The 20369-nt window shown below is 42.5% G+C and overlaps 1 protein-coding gene across 1 annotated transcript in view; it reads right to left on the bottom strand.

The window, feature by feature from the left end:
- Positions 1-10722: 10722 nt before the first annotated feature.
- LOC115161059 (general transcription factor IIF subunit 2) overlaps positions 10723-20369 on the bottom strand; it is a 40756-nt gene continuing 31109 nt past the window's right edge. The window contains exons 5-8 of the mRNA XM_029711760.1: positions 19785-19866; positions 14395-14494; positions 14081-14224; positions 10723-11202 (exon numbers count right to left, since the gene is read on the bottom strand). Of these exons, the coding sequence (XP_029567620.1) occupies positions 11074-11202; positions 14081-14224; positions 14395-14494; positions 19785-19866 (455 nt within the window). The 3' untranslated portion in view covers positions 10723-11073. The remainder of the gene's footprint in view (positions 11203-14080; positions 14225-14394; positions 14495-19784; positions 19867-20369) is intronic.

The following is a 20369-nucleotide window of genomic DNA, read 5'->3' as shown; positions in this document are numbered from 1 at the left end:
TCTGATCAGTTCATCTCTTATTAAAGCACCATAGTCACATGTAGCTGCCTTTTCCCTTAGCCTAGTGACAAAGCTGTCAATGGACTCCCCGTCCTCCTGTTTGCAACAACCGAAAACATAACGCTCGTAGATAACGTTCTTTGCTGGCTTAAAGTAATGTTCAAGAGCATCAAGAATAGCTGTAGCGTTACCTTGCTGAGCTGCTGTTAGGTTCAGGTTGTGTTTGTATACGTGTCGGCATTCAGTTCCCATTATAGTCCTCAAAGTGGCAGCCACTACCTCATCGTCCTTTTCCAGAAGTCCCGTTGCTAGTGCATAGTCCTCCCATTCACCTCTAAACGTATCCCAGTTTGTGCTCCAGTCTCCGCTAAGCTTCATAACGGCGGGAGGGGGAATGTTCGCTGCCATGTCTAACCGGTGCTAACAACACTGAAGCTAACTAGCAAACTCACTCTAGCTAAGGACAGTTCCGGCGTCCGGCGAAGTTTTACTCAAATAAGCATTTTTGGGGAGTAAACCAGAACAGGTGACTCTAATTTGCGGAAAGCATGGTTAGTTATCCGACTCTGACACCATGTTTGAATGTTAAATGACGAGACAGAGGCATTGATGCGAGTAACCAGTCTTGTTCAGGACATTGCAATACATCCGGGTATTTCAAGCACACCGGTAAAAACACTGGAGTTGCAGTAATTAACATTTACCAACAGATGGCATCACTGTGCCATCTTACACCCATAACACCTATGTGGGCGTTGTGCCCTTTCCTTTTAAATTATGATTACATGTTTTGATTGCACTTCGATTCACATTAGTTGAGCGCCCTACACTTCTTTTCATTATCAATATTTATTTACAGACACTGTAGTGAACTACAGTCTAATCATATTTAAATTCATTTCATATTCAAATGAACTGCCACGTGATTCTTCGTCCACGTTGGCAGCCTACTATATTTCAATGAGACCACACATACTATCCGCACTTGAACTCTCACGCCCAACAAAGACAGGTGGGCTACTGAAGTTGAAGCAGCGAATTCTGTGTGTATGAATAATGCGAAAAATATGTGATTTTAATACAATAGGTAGGCTAACGCATAGAAAGCAGAAAGAGGACCGTTTCAAAATAAATAGTATTCATGTCTTAGCAGGATCAGATGGTGACAGCGCAGGGTCAGACAGCCAGGGAAGACAAGTCTACGGAGCTCTGGTGAATTTTGCAGTATATTCAGTGAATGATCAAAGTTCCATCTTGAATTGATGGGTAGACCTACAGTAGCTACATGACAGCAGCTTAAAGCTACAGTCTGGGATCTGGAAATAATGGTCATTTCAATTATTGAACCATTGATTCTATTCCTGGATAATAAAATGTATAAATGTACACCAAGGTAATTCTTTGTCGAGGATCAGATTGTGACAGGGGTCTCAGCAGAGTCAGGCAGACAGGGAAAAGCAGTCTGTGACAGAGGTGAGGTGAATTTTTGCAGATACAACAGTTTATTAACTCGGTCCAGCAAACACTGAACAAGCCAGATGCTATTTTAAGGCAGTCTGACAAACCCCCAAAGTTGATTTCCAAACTGTATCAAGGGTTGATAGAGGTTTTCCCAATGACATAAAACATGTAAAACAAAAATGTGAGAAAGACCTGGGAGACACTATTGATGATGATGATGAATGGATTCAGATATGTTAGAAAGCTCCGTCATGTTCATATAATCTCAGACATAAATGACTGCAGTTTAAGACCATCAATAGAACATACTATATGCCAGTGAAACTGAATATCATGCACTCAGAAATGGTATTCTGCTGGAGGTGTCAAGCACAAAAGGGGACATATTTGCATATGTTGTTGTCTTGTGAAGGCTGGCTGAATTCTGGCAAAGAGTATGTTCTTTTATCTCAGTACGTCTACAGATTCTCCCTTCTTGCTGTTTTTGTTTGCTTGGAAATGTTGATACTGGAGACTTATCAGAAGAAACTGTGTAACCTAGCATTTATAGTGGCTAATAAATGCATTGCCATTAATTGGAAGGTTGATTATCCTCCCACAATGTATGGAAGAAATGTCAAGTTATGTTCAGTATCACTAGATTTGTTTTAAGATTAAGGGTATACTGTGCAACTTTCATAAGGTCTGGATGCCTTATATGGAATACTGTACGACAAAAGGAGTCTGTATTGAAAACATGTCCACGGCAGGGGAGATTTATGCAATCCCTAGCTGCTGGGCTGCTCAGTCCAGGCCCTGAGGATCTATTGTTGTCACTCTGGCCTTTGCCAAACACACCTGAAACCAATAATGAATGTTTCAATAAGATCCTAAAGCTGAGTGGGGTGTGTTAAGGCGCTTCAGGGCCGTGGACCCCTAGGGGCAAGACGGGCTGACCCAGCTATATTGTGTGCAAGTAAAAAGAGCTCTACAGTACTTAGGCCTATGATATGAATTATATGGAGGGTGTATTGTTTCTGTGTGTTAATGTATAAGTGTATGTGTGTTTTAATTTAACTTTTGTTTTTCAAACCTTTCCCTTGAGACATAAAAAAAAGTAGAAAAAGACATTTCTCCAAAAAGTACGATCTTTGTCCCCAAACCGTAGTCTGGCTTTTTTATGGCGGTTTTGGAGCAGTGGCTTCTTCCTTGCTGAGCGGCCTTTCAGGTTATGTCGATATAGGACTCGTTTTACTGTAGATATAGATACTTTAGTACCCGTTTCCTCCAGCATCTTCACAAGGTCCTTTGCTGTTGTTCTGGGATTGATTTGCACTTTTCGCACCAAAGTACGTTCATCTCTAGGAGACAACGCGTCTCCTTCCTGAGCGGTATGATGGCTGCGTGGTCCCATGGTGTTTATACTTGTGTACTATTGTTTGTACAGATGAACGTGGTACCTTCAGGCGTTTGGAAATTGCTCCCAAGGATGAACCAGACTTGTGGAGGTCTACAATTATTTTTCTGAGGTCTTGGCTGATTTCTTTTGATTTCCCATGATGTCAAGCAAAGAGGCACTGAGTTTGAAGGTAGGCCTTGAAATACATCCACAGGTACACCTCCAATTGACTCAAATGATGTCAATTAGCCTATCAGAAGCTTCTAAGCAATGACATAATTTTCTGGAATTTTCCAAGTTGTTTAAAGGCACAGTCAATTTAGTGTATGGTAACTTCTGACCCACTGGAATTGTGATACAGTGATTTATAAGTGAAATAATCTGTCTGTAAACAATTGTTGGAAAAATTACTTGTGTCATGCACAAAGATGATGTCCTAACAGACTTGCCAAAACTATAGTTTGTTAACAAGCAATTTGTGGAGTGGTTAAAAAATATGTTTTAATGACTCAAACCTAAGTGTATGTAACCTTCCGACTTCAACTGTAAGTAAAAATACTTTAAATTACTACTTAAGTAGTTTTTTTGGGGTATTTATATTTTTGACTACTTTTACTCCACTACATTCCTAAAGAAAAAAATAATATTGTGCCGTTTGGATTTCCTAATAGAAGTAATTCGAAATGATTTATACTTAAATATATTTATAAAAAATATATGGGTGATTGGAAATGATGCAGACAATTGCATTAATGGAAGCTACAATCTGCAATATTAAAACTGATCTACCCCCCAATTTGTTTTAAATGCATTTTTATTTGATTTTTAATTATACCCCCCCCACTTCCAAAACTAAAGTTGCACGCCTGTGGGTGTATAACTATACCATAATGACCAACAACTTATTTGTAATGGAACTGTCACGGTTGTCGTAAGGAGAAGCGGACCAAAGTGCAGCGTGTGTGTCGTTCAACATTTTATTTTCACTATGAAATACATACAAAATAAATTGAACGAACAAAACAACAAACCGTGACGCAGCGTTACAAAATACACCTGCTCAAAATCAATCTCCCACAAAACCCATGTAGAAAAACCCCTACTTAAGTATGATCTCCAATTAGAGCCAACGAGGACCAGCTGCCTCTAATTGGAGATCATCCCAAACAAAACCAACATAGAAATACAAAACTAGAACATGACAACATAGAAAAACTAAACTAGAAAAAAAACCTGTCACGCCCTGACCTACTCTACCATAGAAAAGAACAGCTTTCTATGGTCAGGACGTGACAGGAACCCATTAAACATAATGGCTATAATGAGTTAATGTCTAATGTATTGTCTCTAGAGCTGGAGGAGGGAGATGTGGTCTACATGCGTCGCCCCTTAGGCCATGGACTTTGTAATGATTCTCTTAACCATAACATATTCAGTGGCTTCCTGCTCTTCCCTATGTGAAGAGAACAACCATTTCAATGCTGTAATGATGAACTCAGCTTTCTGATGTAAGCAGTACCTGGGCTAAAGTCGTACAATGTTCCTTTCTAACCAATAAATAGAAAAGCAAACATGACTCCAGTCTCAGTTGTATTAAGACAAAAGGTTACAAAATGTTACATCATAGCATCATAGCATCTACAATTTGAATCATTGAAATGCATTTATCATTCTGTAGATATATTTCTCTCCGCCAGAGGGCACAAATATAAATGACATCATCACTAAACAGCACAGAAGACCGCGCAGGACACGTGACGCTATTTTCTGATAAAATTGAATCAGTTCCGTGGGGGGGACTCCGTGTGTGTTGAATTCCAAACTTCAAACCGACAAAATGATAATCTACAAGGACATCATCACTGGTATGGACGAATATATCGAATGCCAATGAATCTCTTTCCTTGAAATTATGCTGTATCATGGTATCTGTATTCAGAATTAACTGACGGGGTCTTTCATGGTTCCCAGTGCTGTGAAACCAAAGGCAAAGGCCTTGCACAGGCCCACACGTAACCTCAGTTGTGTATGATTTTACCATAACCTATTTTACACTAATACACAAGCTGACTACAGGAAAAGGAGGGCCGAGCACGCCCCCATGCTCATCGACGGGGCTGTAGTGGAGCAGGTTGAGAGCTTCAAGTTCCATCAGCGAAATGTCATGGTCCAAACACACTAGAGAGAGCACGACAACGCCTATTCTCCCTCAGGAGACTGAAAAGATTTGCCATTGGTCCTCAGATCCTCAAAAAGTTATACAGCTGCACCAGAGAACATCCTGACTGGTTGCATCACCGCCTGGTATGGCAACTGCTCGGCCTCCGACCGCAAGGCACTACTTTAGGTTAGTGCGTACGGCCCAGTACATCCCTTGGGCCAAGCTTCCTACCATCCAGGACCTCTATACTAGGCGGTGTCAGAGGAAGGCCCTAAAAATTGTCAAAGACTCCAGCCACCCTAGTCATAGACTATTCTCTCTACTACTGCACGGCTAGCGGTACCGGAGCGCCAAGTCTAAGTCCAAAAGGCTTCTAAACAGCTTCTACCCCCAAGCCATAAGACTCCTGAACAACTAACCAAATGGCTACCCGGACTATTTGCATTGACCCCCCTCCTCATTTTTATGCTTTTGCTACTCTCTTTTTATTATCTATGCACAGTCACTACCTCTACCTACATGCACATATTCAGTGGTGTAAAGTATTTAAGTAAAAATACTTTAAAGTACTACTTTAGTTTTTTGGGGTGTCTGTACTTTACTATTTTTATTTGACAACTTTTACTTCACTACATTCCTAAAGCAAATATTGTACTTTTTACTCCATACATTTTCCTTGACACCAAAAGTACTCGTTACATTTTGAATGCTTAACGGGACAGGAAAATTGTCCAATTCACGCACTAATCAAGATAACACTCAGTCATGCCTACTGCCTCTGGGCTGGCTGACTCACTAAACACAAATGCATCTTTTGTAAATATTGTCAGTGTTGGAGTGTGCCCCTGGCTAGCCGTACATTTTTAAAACAAGAAAATGGGCCCGTCTGCTTTGCTTAATATAAGGAATTTTAAATGATTAAAACTTTTACTTTTGATACTTAAATATATTTTAGCAATTACATTAAGTTTTGTTACTTAAGTATATTTAAAACCAAATACTTTTAGACTTTTACTCAAGTAGTATTTTAATGGGTGACTTTCACTTTTATGAGTTCTATTAAGGTATCTATACTTTTACTCAAGTATGACAATTGGGTACTTTTTCCACCACTGTACATATTACCTCAATTACTTCGACTAACCTTTGCCCCCGCACATTGACTCTGTACCGGTACACCATGTATATAGCCTCGTTACTGTTATTTTATTGTTGCTCTTTCGTTATTTTACATTTTTCTATTTAATTTAAAAAATTGGATTTATTTATTCATTCATCAAAAAGATTAAAAATGTACGCTTTTACCAAAGAGCACCTTCTGTCTACCAAAATCTACTATTGTGTACCTTAGCAGCGCTTCCCTTCCTCCTTTTTCTACAAGTTGATTTATTTGTTTACATCAGTTTATTTAGTAAATACTTTAACACTTATTTTTTCTTAACTGCATTGTTGGTTAAGGGTTTGTAAGTAAGCATTTCACTGTAAGATCTACACTTGTATTCAGCGCATGTGACAAAATGTGATTTGATTTTTGGGGCTTTTAATAAAGGGGACCCATTTGGTTTGGCAATGTAACAACAGGTGAATATTTACTTATCGTGAAGGCTATGAGCTAGGTCGTGCACATCCTATAATAAACTAAACAGGTGCAGCTAATATGTGGATATTAGCTTGTTCAGTAGCCATTCTGCAGCTGCTTTCCATGTGCACGTGGTCAAAAGGCACGGTCAACTAACACCAAAACACTCAATCACTGTACAGTCGACTTTCCACCCACAGGTCATTTGCACACATACTATTAGTTTAATGGTATGCTTCTAATCTAGTTATGTTAGCTTTGTAAATCTAGCAGCTCTTGCTAGTACCACAGCAGCGTCTGTAGCCTGTCTGTCAGCCATCTAACAAATAGTGGGCAAGCTCAGCTATGTTAGCCGGCGGCAGCAGGCCTTGGCCCTAGCCTGGGGAAAGTTTGTACAAGGTCTGAGGCAAACCAAATGTAACTTTGTAACTGTGAACTATTAATGTGGTTTCAATTCATTCTGTTTTTATTGCAGGGGATGAAATGTTCAGACATTTACAAGATCAAAGAATCACCAAATGGGATCTTATTCGAAGTTCAGGGAAAGGATGCGTCTCCAATGCAGGTATATGCTCTATGAGTTTTGGGGCTGACAGATGAGGGGTATCAGGATTTGGAGCCAGTAATTAAGTTGGGTATCGTCTCATAGCTTTGCACTAAAACAGAGTTTATGAAGACTAGTCCTATCAGATGGTCTTGAAGTACAATAAGGTGTTTTATTATTATACTTTTTCTCCCCAATTTTGTGGTATCCAATTGGTAGTTAGTCTTGTCTCATCGCTGCAACTCCCGTACGGACTCGGGAGAGGTGAAGGTCGAGAGCCATGCGTCCTCCGAAACACGACCCTACCAAGCCGTACTGCTTCTTGACACAATGCCCGCTTAACCCGGAAGTCAGCCACACCAATGTGTCAGAGGAAACACCGTACACCGGGCGACCGTGTCAGGGTGCATGCGCCCGGCCCGCCACAGGAGTCGCTAGAGTGAGATAGGACAAGGACATCCTTGTCGGCCAAACCCTCCCCTAACCTGGACGACGCTGGGCCAATTGTGCGCCGCCCCATGGGTTGCGGCCTGCAGCGACTGAGCCTGGACTAAAACCAGGATCTCTAGTGGCACAGCTAGCAACTGCAATACAGTGCCTTGACCACTGCGCCACTCGGGAGGCCACAATAAGGTGTTTGACAGTATTGAGACCCAACTACTGAGTGACTCAGCACTCACTCTCCTCTCCTCCCTTCCCCATCCCCCTCTCTCTCTCCCCCCTCCTATCTTCCTCCGGTCCTCCCCGTCCTCCCTTCAGATGGTCAGTAGCACGAGAATATCGATGACTCTTTGCTGGGGGCGAATGCGTCGGCAGAAGTGCAGGATGACGTCTGTGAGTCCAGCACGGTCAGTGGAGTGGACATCGTCCTCAACCACAAACTGCAAGAGACATCCTTCACCAAGGACTCATACAAGGGATATATCAAGGACTGCATGAAGACGTGAGTGTGTTATTGAGGGGTGTATGTGTGATGTTAGATTAGCCCTACCAGTCCCCCTTTGCACACCGCAAAGCTGTAATTGTACATTTTAAAAAGTCACTATGTGAAATGAAATACAGTTTGAGGTGTGTGTGTGCGCACATGATCAAGGCTAAGCTGGAGGAGAACAACCCAGATGGAGTGAAGCCCTTCACGACTGGAGCTCAGGAGGAGATCAAGATGATCATGGGCAACATGAAGAACTACCAGGTAACCAACTACATCTACCACTGCCTAATAGCCCAGTCAGTTCACATGTTCTACCCGAGCTTGCTGGGTACTCCTAGACTTGAGGAGAACCTTGGGTGTATTCATTACGCCGATTCTCTTTCACTCATTTGGTCTCGCCCTTATCTCCTTGTTTCTGTTTCCCCAATCTCTCTCCCTCACTCTACCCTCCTGCTCACTCTCCACCCACCCTCTCTCTCCATCCCCCCTCCCACTGTATTTTTTTATTTTACAGGTGAGTCTATGAACCCAGATGGTATGGTTGGTCTGCTGGACATCCGTAAGGACGGCATCACTCCCTTCAAAGACGGCCTGGAGATGGAGAAATGCGCGAGTCCCTTTAGTTCAGTCTACTTGTGTAATAATAACACTTGTTATAACCAGTCTACTTGTGTGTTATAACCACTGTCCTTCCTCCTCTCTTTCATAGTAATACTCAGGTCTCAGAACTTTGTTTCTATTAGCTGCTGCGTCTCACCTGACCCACGACCAGGGACCAACCAGACGACTCCTCTGCATTACGTTTGGAATGGAAGTATTATATGATGCCCAAACCAAGTCATGTCTATGGGGTTGACAGAAGGGGTGCTGTGACAGTGTTACGGTATTGATCTTATTGATTATGGTGTTCAACTTTGAGTATTGCAGTGTTCTGTTAACTGGTATATTCAGGAAGTACCTATCAGAACATTCGGATAGAAATGTATAGAGTAGAGCAGATATGTCTCTGTCATGCAGAATACACAATATGTTCAATTTCTATCTGGGACATTCTATATGTCACACAGTTTGCTGTGGGATGATTTTTTAAACTCTGCGAAGACAATGTTTCAGTCCACTGATTGGTTATTCATTAATTGGTTATTATTGTTGATTAACTCACAGGCCTCCATTTGCTTGGTTTACAGTTACATTAGATGTGACACCCTTACTAAAAGTAGTGGGATAGCTTAGGACTTCCTGATTTGAGTTGTGAAAAATGAAACACTGGATAAAACCTACACAAATGTAGTGTTATTTTGTCAGAAAATGTAGATGCAACAGTCATTAGATTCATCAAATATCTTTTGATGTTACACCATTGGCCTTTTTCTTGAATAAATACGCTACATGACCAAAAATATGTGGACACTTGCTCGTCGAACATCTCATTCCAAAATCATGGGCATTAATAAGGACTTGGTCCCCCTTTGCTGCTATAACAGCCTCCACTCTTCTGGGAAGGCTTTCCACTAGATGTTGGAACATTGCTGCAGGGACTTGCTTCCATTCAGCCACAAGCATTATTGCAGTCAGGCACTGATGTTGGGCAATTAGGCCTGACTCGCAGTCAGCGTTCCAATTCCTCCTAAAGGTGTTCAATGGGGTTGAGGTCAGAGCTCTGTGCAGGCCAGTCAAGCTCTTCCACACCAATCTCGACAAACCATTTCTGTATGGACCTCGCTTTGTGCACGTAAGGCATTGTCATGCTGAAACAGGAAAGGGCCTTCCCCAAACTGTTGCCACAAAGTTGGAAGCAGAGAATCCTATAGAATGTCATTGTATGCTGTAGCGTTAAGATTTCCCTTCACTGGAACCAGGGGGCCTAGCCCTAACCATGAAAAACAGCCCCAGACCATTATTCATCCCCACCAAACTTTACAGTTGGCACTATGCACTGGGGCAGGTAGCATTCTCCTGGCATCCACCAAACCCAGATTTCTCCGTCGGACTGCCAGATGGTGAAGCGTGATTCATCACTCTAGAGAACGCATTTCCACTGCTCCAGAGTCCAATGGCGGCTATCTTTACACCACTCCAGCCGACGCTTGGTATTCCGCATGGTGATCTTAGGCTTGTGTGCAGCTGCTTAGCCTTGGAAACCCATTTCATGAAGCTCTCGATGAACAGTTCTTGAGCTGAAGTTGCTACCAGAGGCAGTATGGAACTCTGTAGTGAGCGTTGCAACCGAGGACAGACGATTTTTACGCGCTGCACGCTTCAGCACTCGGCAGTCCTGTTCTGTGAGCTTATGTGGCCTACCACTTCGCGGCTGAGCCGTTTCTGCTCATGGACGTATCCACTTCGCAATAACAGTATTTAACAATTGGCTGGGTCAGCTCTAGCAGGGCAGAAATTTGACAAACTGACTTGTTGGAAAGGTGGCATCCTATGACGGTGCCATGTTAAAAAAAGTCAGAGCTCTTCAGTAAGGCCATTCTACTGTCAATGTTTGTCAGTGGAGATTGTACGGCTGTGTGTTCCACTTCATACACCTGTCAGCAACGGGTGTGGCTGAAATGTCCAAATCCACTAATTTGTATTTATGTATATATGTGTATATAGTGTAGTTTCCCTCAAAAGCTTGTTCTGTCACATTCATTGAAAGAAAATGTCAAATATTCCGAAACCGGTAGTTACATTATTTTATTAATTATTTACAAATGATAGTGCAAAGTTTCAGCTTCTGTAAGTAAAGTGAAGGAAAAAAATATTACAATTTCTATAAGCTGCACCAAACGACATAGAAAAGAACCCATCCAAAAGAGTGTTGCTTTAAGGCAAGTGTTTCACAGTCTGGTTCATAGTGCAAGATCCCCACACACCATCCTACCAACAGCTGATAAAAAGTAGACCCTTTGTGATCATGTAGTTTTGGGTATCAGTTTTGGATAAAGTGAAAGACAAAAGAACAAAGACTTCCGTGATGGTAGGCCCTCAGGTCAATGTCTGTATCCCAGACAGGGTGCTCTGTTCTGGGCTAATCACTCTTTATCTCCTCCTCTCCTCCCTGGTAGTGACGGTACTCTGGCTTCAGTTCCCATGTACTCTTGTGCGTCCCTTTAGCGTTGTAGACTCCTATCTCCCTCAGGATCTCCTTCAAGTAGGTCTACAGGAAACACACAGACAAACGTCTCTCAGAATCTCATTTATATATGTCTATAGGAGAGAGGCTCTCTCTACAGTATCCATTTTCACACAGCTACAGCCTGCACCCTTACTCTGAAAACTAGAAGCATCTACCAGTGAGGAGAGTCTGTTATTCTTAGTGTCAAAAGCCATTTGTTGTTGTTGATAATGTCCACCAGATGTCAATAGTGGGTAATAGTTGACATTCCTCCTCCAGATACAGGTCTACAGTATGTGTTCTGATTCTGTTCAACTTATTATGGTATGACTAATCAGGCCTCAGGTTACTATAGTTCACTCTGACATGCTGATCTCCCTGTGAAGCATCCTGGAGAAGGTTACAGTGGTGGCGTGTAATCGATCCTGGAGAGCGAGGGCAACAGTGGTGGAGTGTAATCTATCCTGGAGAGAGAGGGTTACAGTGGTGGAGTGTAATCGATCCTGGAGAGCGAGGGTTACAGTGGTGGAGTCTAACCGATCCTGGAGAGCGAGGGTTACAGTGGTGGAGTGTAATCTATCCTGGAGAGAGAGGGTTACAGTGGTGGAGTGTAATCTATCCTGGAGAGAGAGGGTTACAGTGGTGGAGTGTAATCTATCCTGGAGAGCGAGGGTTACAGTGGTGGAGTGTAATCGATCCTGGAGAGCGAGGGTTACAGTGGTGGAGTGTAATCGATCCTGGAGAGCGAGGGTTACAGTGGTGGAGTCTAACCGATCCTGGAGAGCGAGGGTTACAGTGGTGGAGTGTAATCTATCCTGCAGAGAGAGGGTTACAGTGGTGGAGTGGTGAGTGTAATCGATCCTGGAGAGCGAGGGTTACAGAAGTGGAGTGTAATCTATCCTGGAGAGCGAGGGTTACAGTGGTGGAGTGTAATCTATCCTTGAGAGAGGGTTACAGTGGTGGAGTGTAATCGATCCTGGAGAGCGAGGGTTACAGTGGTGGAGTGTAATCGATCCTGGAGAGAGAGGGTTACAGTGGTGGAGTCTAACCGATCCTGGAGAGCGAGGGTTACAGTGGTGGAGTGTAATCTATCCTGGAGAGAGAGGGTTACAGTGGTGGAGTGTAATCGATCCTGGAGAGAGAGGGTTACAGTGGTGGAGTGTAATCTATCCTGCAGAGAGAGGGTTACAGTGGTGGAGTGGTGGAGTGTAATCGATCCTGGAGAGCGAGGGTTACAGAAGTGGAGTGTAATCTATCCTGGAGAGCGAGGGTTACAGTGGTGGAGTGTAATCTATCCTGGAGAGCGAGGGTTACAGTGGTGGAGTGTAATCTATCCTGGAGAGCGAGGGTTACAGTGGTGGAGTCTAACCGATCCTGGAGAGCGAGGGTTACAGTGATGGATTGTAATCGATCCTGGAGAGCGAGGGTTACAGTGGTGGAGTGTAATCTATCCTGGAGAGCGAGGGTTACAGTGGTGGAGTCTAACCGATCCTGGAGAGAGAGGGTTACAGTGGTGGAGTGTAATCGATCCTGGAGAGCGAGGGTTACAGTGGTGGAGTGTAATCGATCCTGGAGAGCGAGGGTTACAGTGGTGGAGTGTAATCGATCCTGGAGAGCGAGGGTTACAGTGGTGGAGTCTAACCGATCCTGGAGAGCGAGGGTTACAGTGGTGGAGTGTAATCTATCCTGGAGAGAGAGGGTTACAGTGGTGGAGTGTAATCGATCCTGGAGAGAGAGGGTTACAGTGGTGGAGTGTAATCTATCCTGCAGAGAGAGGGTTACAGTGGTGGAGTGGTGAGTGTAATCGATCCTGGAGAGCGAGGGTTACAGAAGTGGAGTGTAATCAATCCTGGAGAGCGAGGGTTACAGTGGTGGAGTGTAATCTATCCTGGAGAACGAGGGTTACAGTGGTGGAGTGTAATCTATCCTGGAGAACGAGGGTTACAGTGGTGGAGTGTAATCTATCCTGGAGAACGAGGGTTACAGTGGTGGAGTGTAATCTATCCTGGGGAACGAGGGTTACAGTGGTGGAGTGTAATCTATCCTGGAGAACGAGGGTTACAGTGGTGGAGTGTAATCTATCCTGGGGAACGAGGGTTACAGTGGTGGAGTGTAATCTATCCTGGAGAACGAGGGTTACAGTGGTGGAGTGTAATCTATCCTGGGGAACGAGGGTTACAGTGGTGGAGTGTAATCTATCCTGGAGAACGAGGGTTACAGTGGTGGAGTGTAATCTATCCTGGGGAACGAGGGTTACAGTGGTGGAGTGTAATCTATCCTGGAGAACGAGGGTTACAGTGGTGGAGTGTAATCTATCCTGGAGAACGAGGGTTACAGTGGTGGAGTGTAATCTATCCTGGGGAACGAGGGTTACAGTGGTGGAGTGTAATCTATCCTGGAGAACGAGGGTTACAGTGGTGGAGTGTAATCTATCCTGGGGAACGAGGGTTACAGTGGTGGAGTGTAATCTATCCTGGGGAACGAGGGTTACAGTGGTGGAGTGTAATCTATCCTGGAGAACGAGGGTTACAGTGGTGGAGTGTAATCTATCCTGGGGAACGAGGGTTACAGTGGTGGAGTGTAATCTATCCTGGAGAACGAGGGTTAGAGTGGTGGAGTGTAATCTATCCTGGAGAACGAGGGTTACAGTGGTGGAGTGTAATCTATCCTGGGGAACGAGGGTTAGAGTGGTGGAGTGTAATCTATCCTGGAGAACGAGGGTTACAGTGGTGGAGTGTAATCTATCCTGGGGAACGAGGGTTACAGTGGTGGAGTGTAAACTATCCTGGGGAACGAGGGTTACAGTGGTGGAGTGTAAACTATCTTGGAAGGCTGAGCAGAACCGCTCGCAGCGCATACTCACTTATGGAAATGAAATCACACAGGACAGTGAACAGGTTGCTGTTTGTGTGTGACTAACCACAGGTTGCTTGGTGACCTCCACCAGGTCTTTGATGTTGTAGTACTGGTGTTTCTCAAAGGCGGAGAAGAGCATGTCCATCACCTGCTGTCTGTCTGCCCTCACCATCCTACCTTCAGCCTTCTTCTTCTTCTCATACTCCACCTACACAAAACAACCCACGGAAAACCCACACAGGGGCAAGGAGGGAGCATGGTAGAAGTGCACGTTTCAGTTCCAAATGTGTATTGATCCAACACTACAAAGACATGGAACCTTCAGGAGCATGCAAGCAGACACACACTGATTTTAACGTGATATGGTAGTGTTCTTACGTTAGCAACATGGTTGGATACAGGCTTGAAGTTGTTGGTGACAGCCCTGTCCATCTGCTCGGTCAGACGCTGGGGCTTGGTAGACACCTCAATCTGTAATCTGAGGAGAGGAGGATACAGTATAGGATACATTCTAGAACACTGTCACAGAACTGTTTGAGAGAACCTGAGAAATTATTAAAATGAATGAAGATATAGGGTCTCATTGAGAGAAGCAACCCAGTGGGCAGAGCAGTGAATAGAACACACAGCAGAACAATAGCATCCACTATGCTGTACAATGGTTGAATAATGCAAATAGCCATTTAGTATAATGTACAGTACTGGCACTGCTGTGCACATACAGACACCAAGGCAGACATGCATGTGCTCAAACACACAGGGAGAGGCTCTACCCAAAATTACAACAAACTAATTGCACCATTACCGCAAAAATGGAAGAAGCAAGTTGAAGGGGGAAAAGTAAAGAACTTGTCGGTATATCAGTTTAATATAAAGGAACCATTTTTTTTTTTTTTACAGCTGTGCCATATAGATGGCAAAATAGTTAGGAAGAGATTTTTTATGTACCAATTCCATGCTACATGGTTTATGAACTGATACGCAAAACGACACTGGACTCAAAAAAGTAGAATTTTTCAATTTAAATGATTACAAAAAATTCTTGCAACCAATAGAATGTTTATATACAGTTTAAGTCGGAAGTTTACATACACCTTAGCCAAATACATTTCAACTCAGTTTCACAATTCCTGACGTTTAATCCTAGTAACAATTCCCTGTCTTAGGTCAGTTAGGATCACCACTTTATTTTAAAGAATGTGAAATGTCAGAATAATAGTAGAGAGTGATTTATTTCAGCTTTCATTTCTTTCGTTACATTCACAGTGGGTCAGAAGTTTACATACACTCAATTAGTATTTGGTAGCATTGCCTTTAAATTGTTTAACTTGGGCCAAACGTTTTGGGTAGCCTTCCACAAGCTTCCCACAATAAGTTGGGTGAATTGTGGCCGATTCCTCCTGACAGAGCTGGTGTAACTGAGTCAGGTGTGTTGGCCTCCTTGCTCACACACGCTTTTTCAGTTCTGCTCACAAATTATCTATAGGATTCAGGTCAGGGCTTTGTGATGGCCACTCCAATACCTTGACTTTGTTGTCCTTAAGCCATTTTGCCACAACTTTGGAAGTATGCTTGTGGTCATTGTCCATTTGGAAGACCCATTTGCGACCAAGCTTTAACTTCCTGACTGATGTCTTGAGATGTTGCTTCAATATATCCACATAATTTTCCATCCTCATGATGCCATCTATTTTGTGAAGTGCACCAGTCCCTCCTGCAGCAAAGCACCCCCACAACATGATGCTGAAACCACAGTCGGGATGGTGTTCTTCGGCTTGCAAGCATCCCCCTTTTTCCTCCAAACATAACAATGGTCATTATGGCCAAACAATTCTATTTTTGTTTCATCAGACCAGAGGACATTTCTCCAAAAAGTATGATCTTTGTCCCCATGTGCAGTTGCAAACCGTAGTCTTGCTTTTTTATGGCGGTTTTGGAGCAGTGGCTTCTTCCTTGCTGAGCGGCCTTTCAGGTTATGTCGATATAGGACTCGTTTTACTGTGGATATAGATACTTTTGTACCTGTTTCCTCCAGCATCTTCACATGGTCCTTTGCTGTTGTACTGGGATCGATTTGCACCAAAGTACGTTCATCTCTAGGAGACAGAACACGTCTCCTTCCTGAGCGGTATGACGGCTGCGTGGTCCAATGGTGTTTATACTTGTGTACTATTGTTTGTACAGATGAATGTGGTACCTTCAGGCGTTTGGAAATTGCTCCCAAGGATGAACCAATCTTGTGGAGATCTAGAAATCTTTTCTGAGGTCTTGGCTGATTTCTTTTGATTTTCCCATGATGTCAAGCAAAGAGGCACTGAGTTTGAAGGTAGGCCTTGAAATACATCCACAGGTACACCTCCAACTGACTCAAATGATGTCAATTAGCCTATCAGAAGCTTCTAAGGCCATGACATCATTTTCTGGAATTTTCCAAGCTGTTTAAAGGCACAGTCAACTTAGTGTATGTAAACTTCTGACCCACTGGAATTGTGATACAGTGCATTATGAGTGAAATAATCTGTCTGTAAACAATTGTTGGAAAAATTACTTGTGTTATGCACAAAGTAGATGTCCTAACCGACTTGCCAAAACTATAGTTTGTTAACAATACATTTGTGGAGTGGTTGAAAAATGAGTTTTAATGACACCAACATAAGTGTATCTAAACTTCCGACTTGAACTGTATATGGGGGATACAACCATCCCAGCTCTACAGATTTGGCAGCGAAGAGACAATCCTTAAAATAATTTGTTTTGGTGTTGTCCATATGTAGCTGTTTTTGGTCACAGGTCCAGGAATGGCTGAAGAATTGCAACATTTACCTGGAGCTAACTGCAAATTGCACTGCTGGGTGATTTGAAAAGTCATAGTCAATCGATCAATAATAATAATACTTTTAGCAAATTTGGTATCTTTAATTTACAATCTGTAGAAACTATGAGAATAGAAAGGTTCAGAACTTTTGTGAAACGTCACAGCACAGTTGAAAAATATATGGCAAATAGAAATACAAACTGGATGGTGTTAAGAGATAAATGGGAGGAGTTGAGTGGAGCTGAAGGGTGGGACTAAAAACAACAATATAACTATTGTAAAATATACTGTGTCCATAAAATGTATATAGGTTCAGAGCTTTTGTGAAACAGCACAGTTAAAAATATATGGCAAATAGAAATCAAACTGGATGGTCTTCGGAGATAGACGGAATGGTTGAGGGTAGCTGAAGGATGGTATTAAAAACAAACAAAACATAACTGTAAAATGCATTGTGTCCATAAAATGTACATGGTATGTATAAGCTTAAGAGTTGTTGTCCATTAGTTTACTCCAATTAGGGTAGGGTTAGGGGAAAATAATAAAAGAAAATATATTTTTTTATAATAATTTATATATACAGTGCCTTCGGAAAGTAATCAGACCATTTGACCTTTTCCACATTTTATTACATTACAGACTTATTCTAAAATTGATTAAATGTTTTTTCCCCCCTCATCAATCTACACACAATAACCCATAAAAAACAGTTTTTTAGAATTTTCATTAGAGTTACCAGCCTCAGACATTGCAGCCCAAATAAATGCTTTACAGAGTTCAAGTAACAGACACATCTCAACATCAACTGTTCAGAAGAGACTGCATGAATCAGGCCTTCATGGTTGAATTGCTGCAAAGACACCACTACTAAAGGACACCAATAAGAAGAAGAGACTTGCTTGGGCCAAGAAACTCTCAGCAATGGACATTAGACCGGTGGAAATCTGTCCTTTGGTCTGATGAGTCCAAATTTGAGATTTTCGGTTCCAATCGTGTGTCTTTGTGATACGCAAAGTAGGTGAACGGATGATCTCTGCATGTGTGGTTCCTACCGTGAAGCATGGAGGAGGTGGTGTGATGTGTGGGGGTGCTTTAATGGTAACACCGTCTGTGATTTGTTTAGAATTCAAGGCACACTTAACCAGCATGGTTACCACAGCATTCTGCAGTGATACGCCATCCCATCTGGTTTGCGCTTAGTGGGACTATCATTTATTTTTCAATAAGACAATGACCCAAAACACCTCCAGGCTGTGTAAGGGCTATTTTACCAAGAAGGAGAGTGATGGATTGCTGCATCAGATGTCCTGGCCTCCACAATCACCCGACCTCAACCCAATTGAGATGGTTTGGGATGAGTTGGACCGTGGAGTGAAGGAAAAGCAGCCAACAAGTGCTCAGCATATGTGGGAAAGACTGTTGGAAAAGCATTCCTCATGAAGCTGGTTGAGAGAATGCCAAGAGTGTGCACAGCTGTCATCAAGGCAAAGGGTGGCTACTTTGAAGAATCTCATTTGTTAAACACTTTTTTGGTTACTACATGATTCCATATGTGTTATTTTAAAGTTGATGTCTTAACTATTATTCTACAATGTAGAACATTGTGAAAATAAAGAAAAACCATTGAATGAGTAGGTGTCCAAACTTTTGCCTGGCACTGTAATTTGTATATATATAATATATATAAATAAATATGGAGGATTGGAAATGATGCAGACAATTACATTGATGGAAGCTACTCTATCTGCAATATTAAAGCTGATCTACCCCCTAATACATAAAAAAAATAAAAATAACACACAGGAGAGAGAATAGTTGCCATAGCACACAGGAACAGTTGCTATAGCAATCCCTGCCAACCTCTGCTACCATAAAACTGAATTGAGAACAGTTATACACCATTATTAGATATTCTCTTGGAGATCGCTATGGCTACTGTTCCTCCCACATCTACTAATCTCACTCAGAAATGAAGCCAGGAGAAATAGCCTATTGGTGATGCTTTATTTTACTGTCACCTAATTACAGTACCAGTCAAAAGTTTGGACACACATTCTCATTCAAGGGGTTTTTCTTTATTTTTACTATTTTCTATATTGTAAAACAATAGTGAAGACATCACAACTATGAAATAACATATGGAAGCATGTAGTAAGCAAAAGTGTTAAACAATTCAAAATCTATTTTATATATTTGAGATTCTTCAAAGTAGCCACCCTTTGCCTTGACAGCTTTGCACATTCTTGGAATTCTCTCAACCAGCTTCACGTGGAATGCTTTTCCAACAGTCTTGAAGGAGTTCCCACATATGCTGAGCACTTGTTCGCTGCTTTTCCTTCACTCTGCGGTGCAACTCATCCCAAACCATCTCAATTGGGTTGACGTTGGGTGATTGTGGAGGCCAGGTCAGCTGACGCAGCACTCCATCACTCTCCGGCTTGGTCAAACAGTCCTTACACAACCTGTAGGTGTGCCTTGAATTCTAAATAAATCACAGTGTCATCAGCAAATCACCCCCACACCTCCTCCTCCATGCTTCACGGTGCGATCCACACATGCCATCCACACGGTGCGATCCACACGATCCACATGGCGGTTAGAACCAAAAATCTCATATTTGGACTCATCAGACCAAAAGGACAGATTTCCACCAGTCTAATGTCCATTGCTCGTGTTTCTTGGCCCAAGCAAGCCTCTTCTTCTTATTGGTGTCCTTTAGTAGTGGTTTCTTTGCAGCAATTCGACCATGAAGGCCTGATTCACGCAGTCTCCTCTGAACATTTGATGTTGAGATGTGTGTTATTTTGTGTTATTTTACAGTTTTGATGTCTTCACTATTATTCTAAAATGTAGAAAATAGTACAAATAAAGAAAAATCCTGAAATGAGTAGATGTGTCCAAACTTTTGACTGGTACTTTATATTGAAATTGTATTGAATTTTGTTTCACTCACTTCTTCAGTTTCATATAGTTTTCATTGACGGCTGGTCTGCACTCCGCTCTCTGTACCACCATGCCCTCCAGACTGATCTTATCTGAAACAAAGACAATACGTTTCCTTTAAGGACCCACACACATCACATTGTATTCGTTCTTTCAATACAACAGACCTAAAAGTGTTATTTAATATCCTTCAGCACCATACTAAACATGCAGCCCAAATTATATTTGACTGAACTGAATCACTTGAATGAATCAGTAGAGAAACAGGTGAAATAGGTGGCACCACCCAAGCTGAGTACTCCACACTGAGTACTCCACAACACTCCAAATCTCCACCAACTGCCACTGGCCTGCTCATCAACAGCTTGTCATTTCAAAATGTAGTGATTCATCTATTTGGCGTTTTCTTTGTCATTGTGTGTGTGTGTGTGTGTAACTATCCTTGTGGGGACCAGAAGTCCTCACAAGGATAGTAAAACAAGGAAAATTCGGACAAATGGGGAGGCATAGTTTTAGGATATGGGTTTAAGGTTAGGCTTAAGATTATGGTTAGGTTAAAAAAAAAAAGGATTTTGGATGGGAATCAATTCTTTGG

This window comes from Salmo trutta, chromosome 24 (genome assembly GCF_901001165.1).
Source record: "Salmo trutta chromosome 24, fSalTru1.1, whole genome shotgun sequence".
In the NCBI taxonomy this organism is placed as follows: Eukaryota; Metazoa; Chordata; class Actinopteri; order Salmoniformes; family Salmonidae; genus Salmo; species Salmo trutta.
Note: the sequence above shows the minus strand (reverse complement) of the source record. Positions and strands in the feature narration are given on the sequence as shown.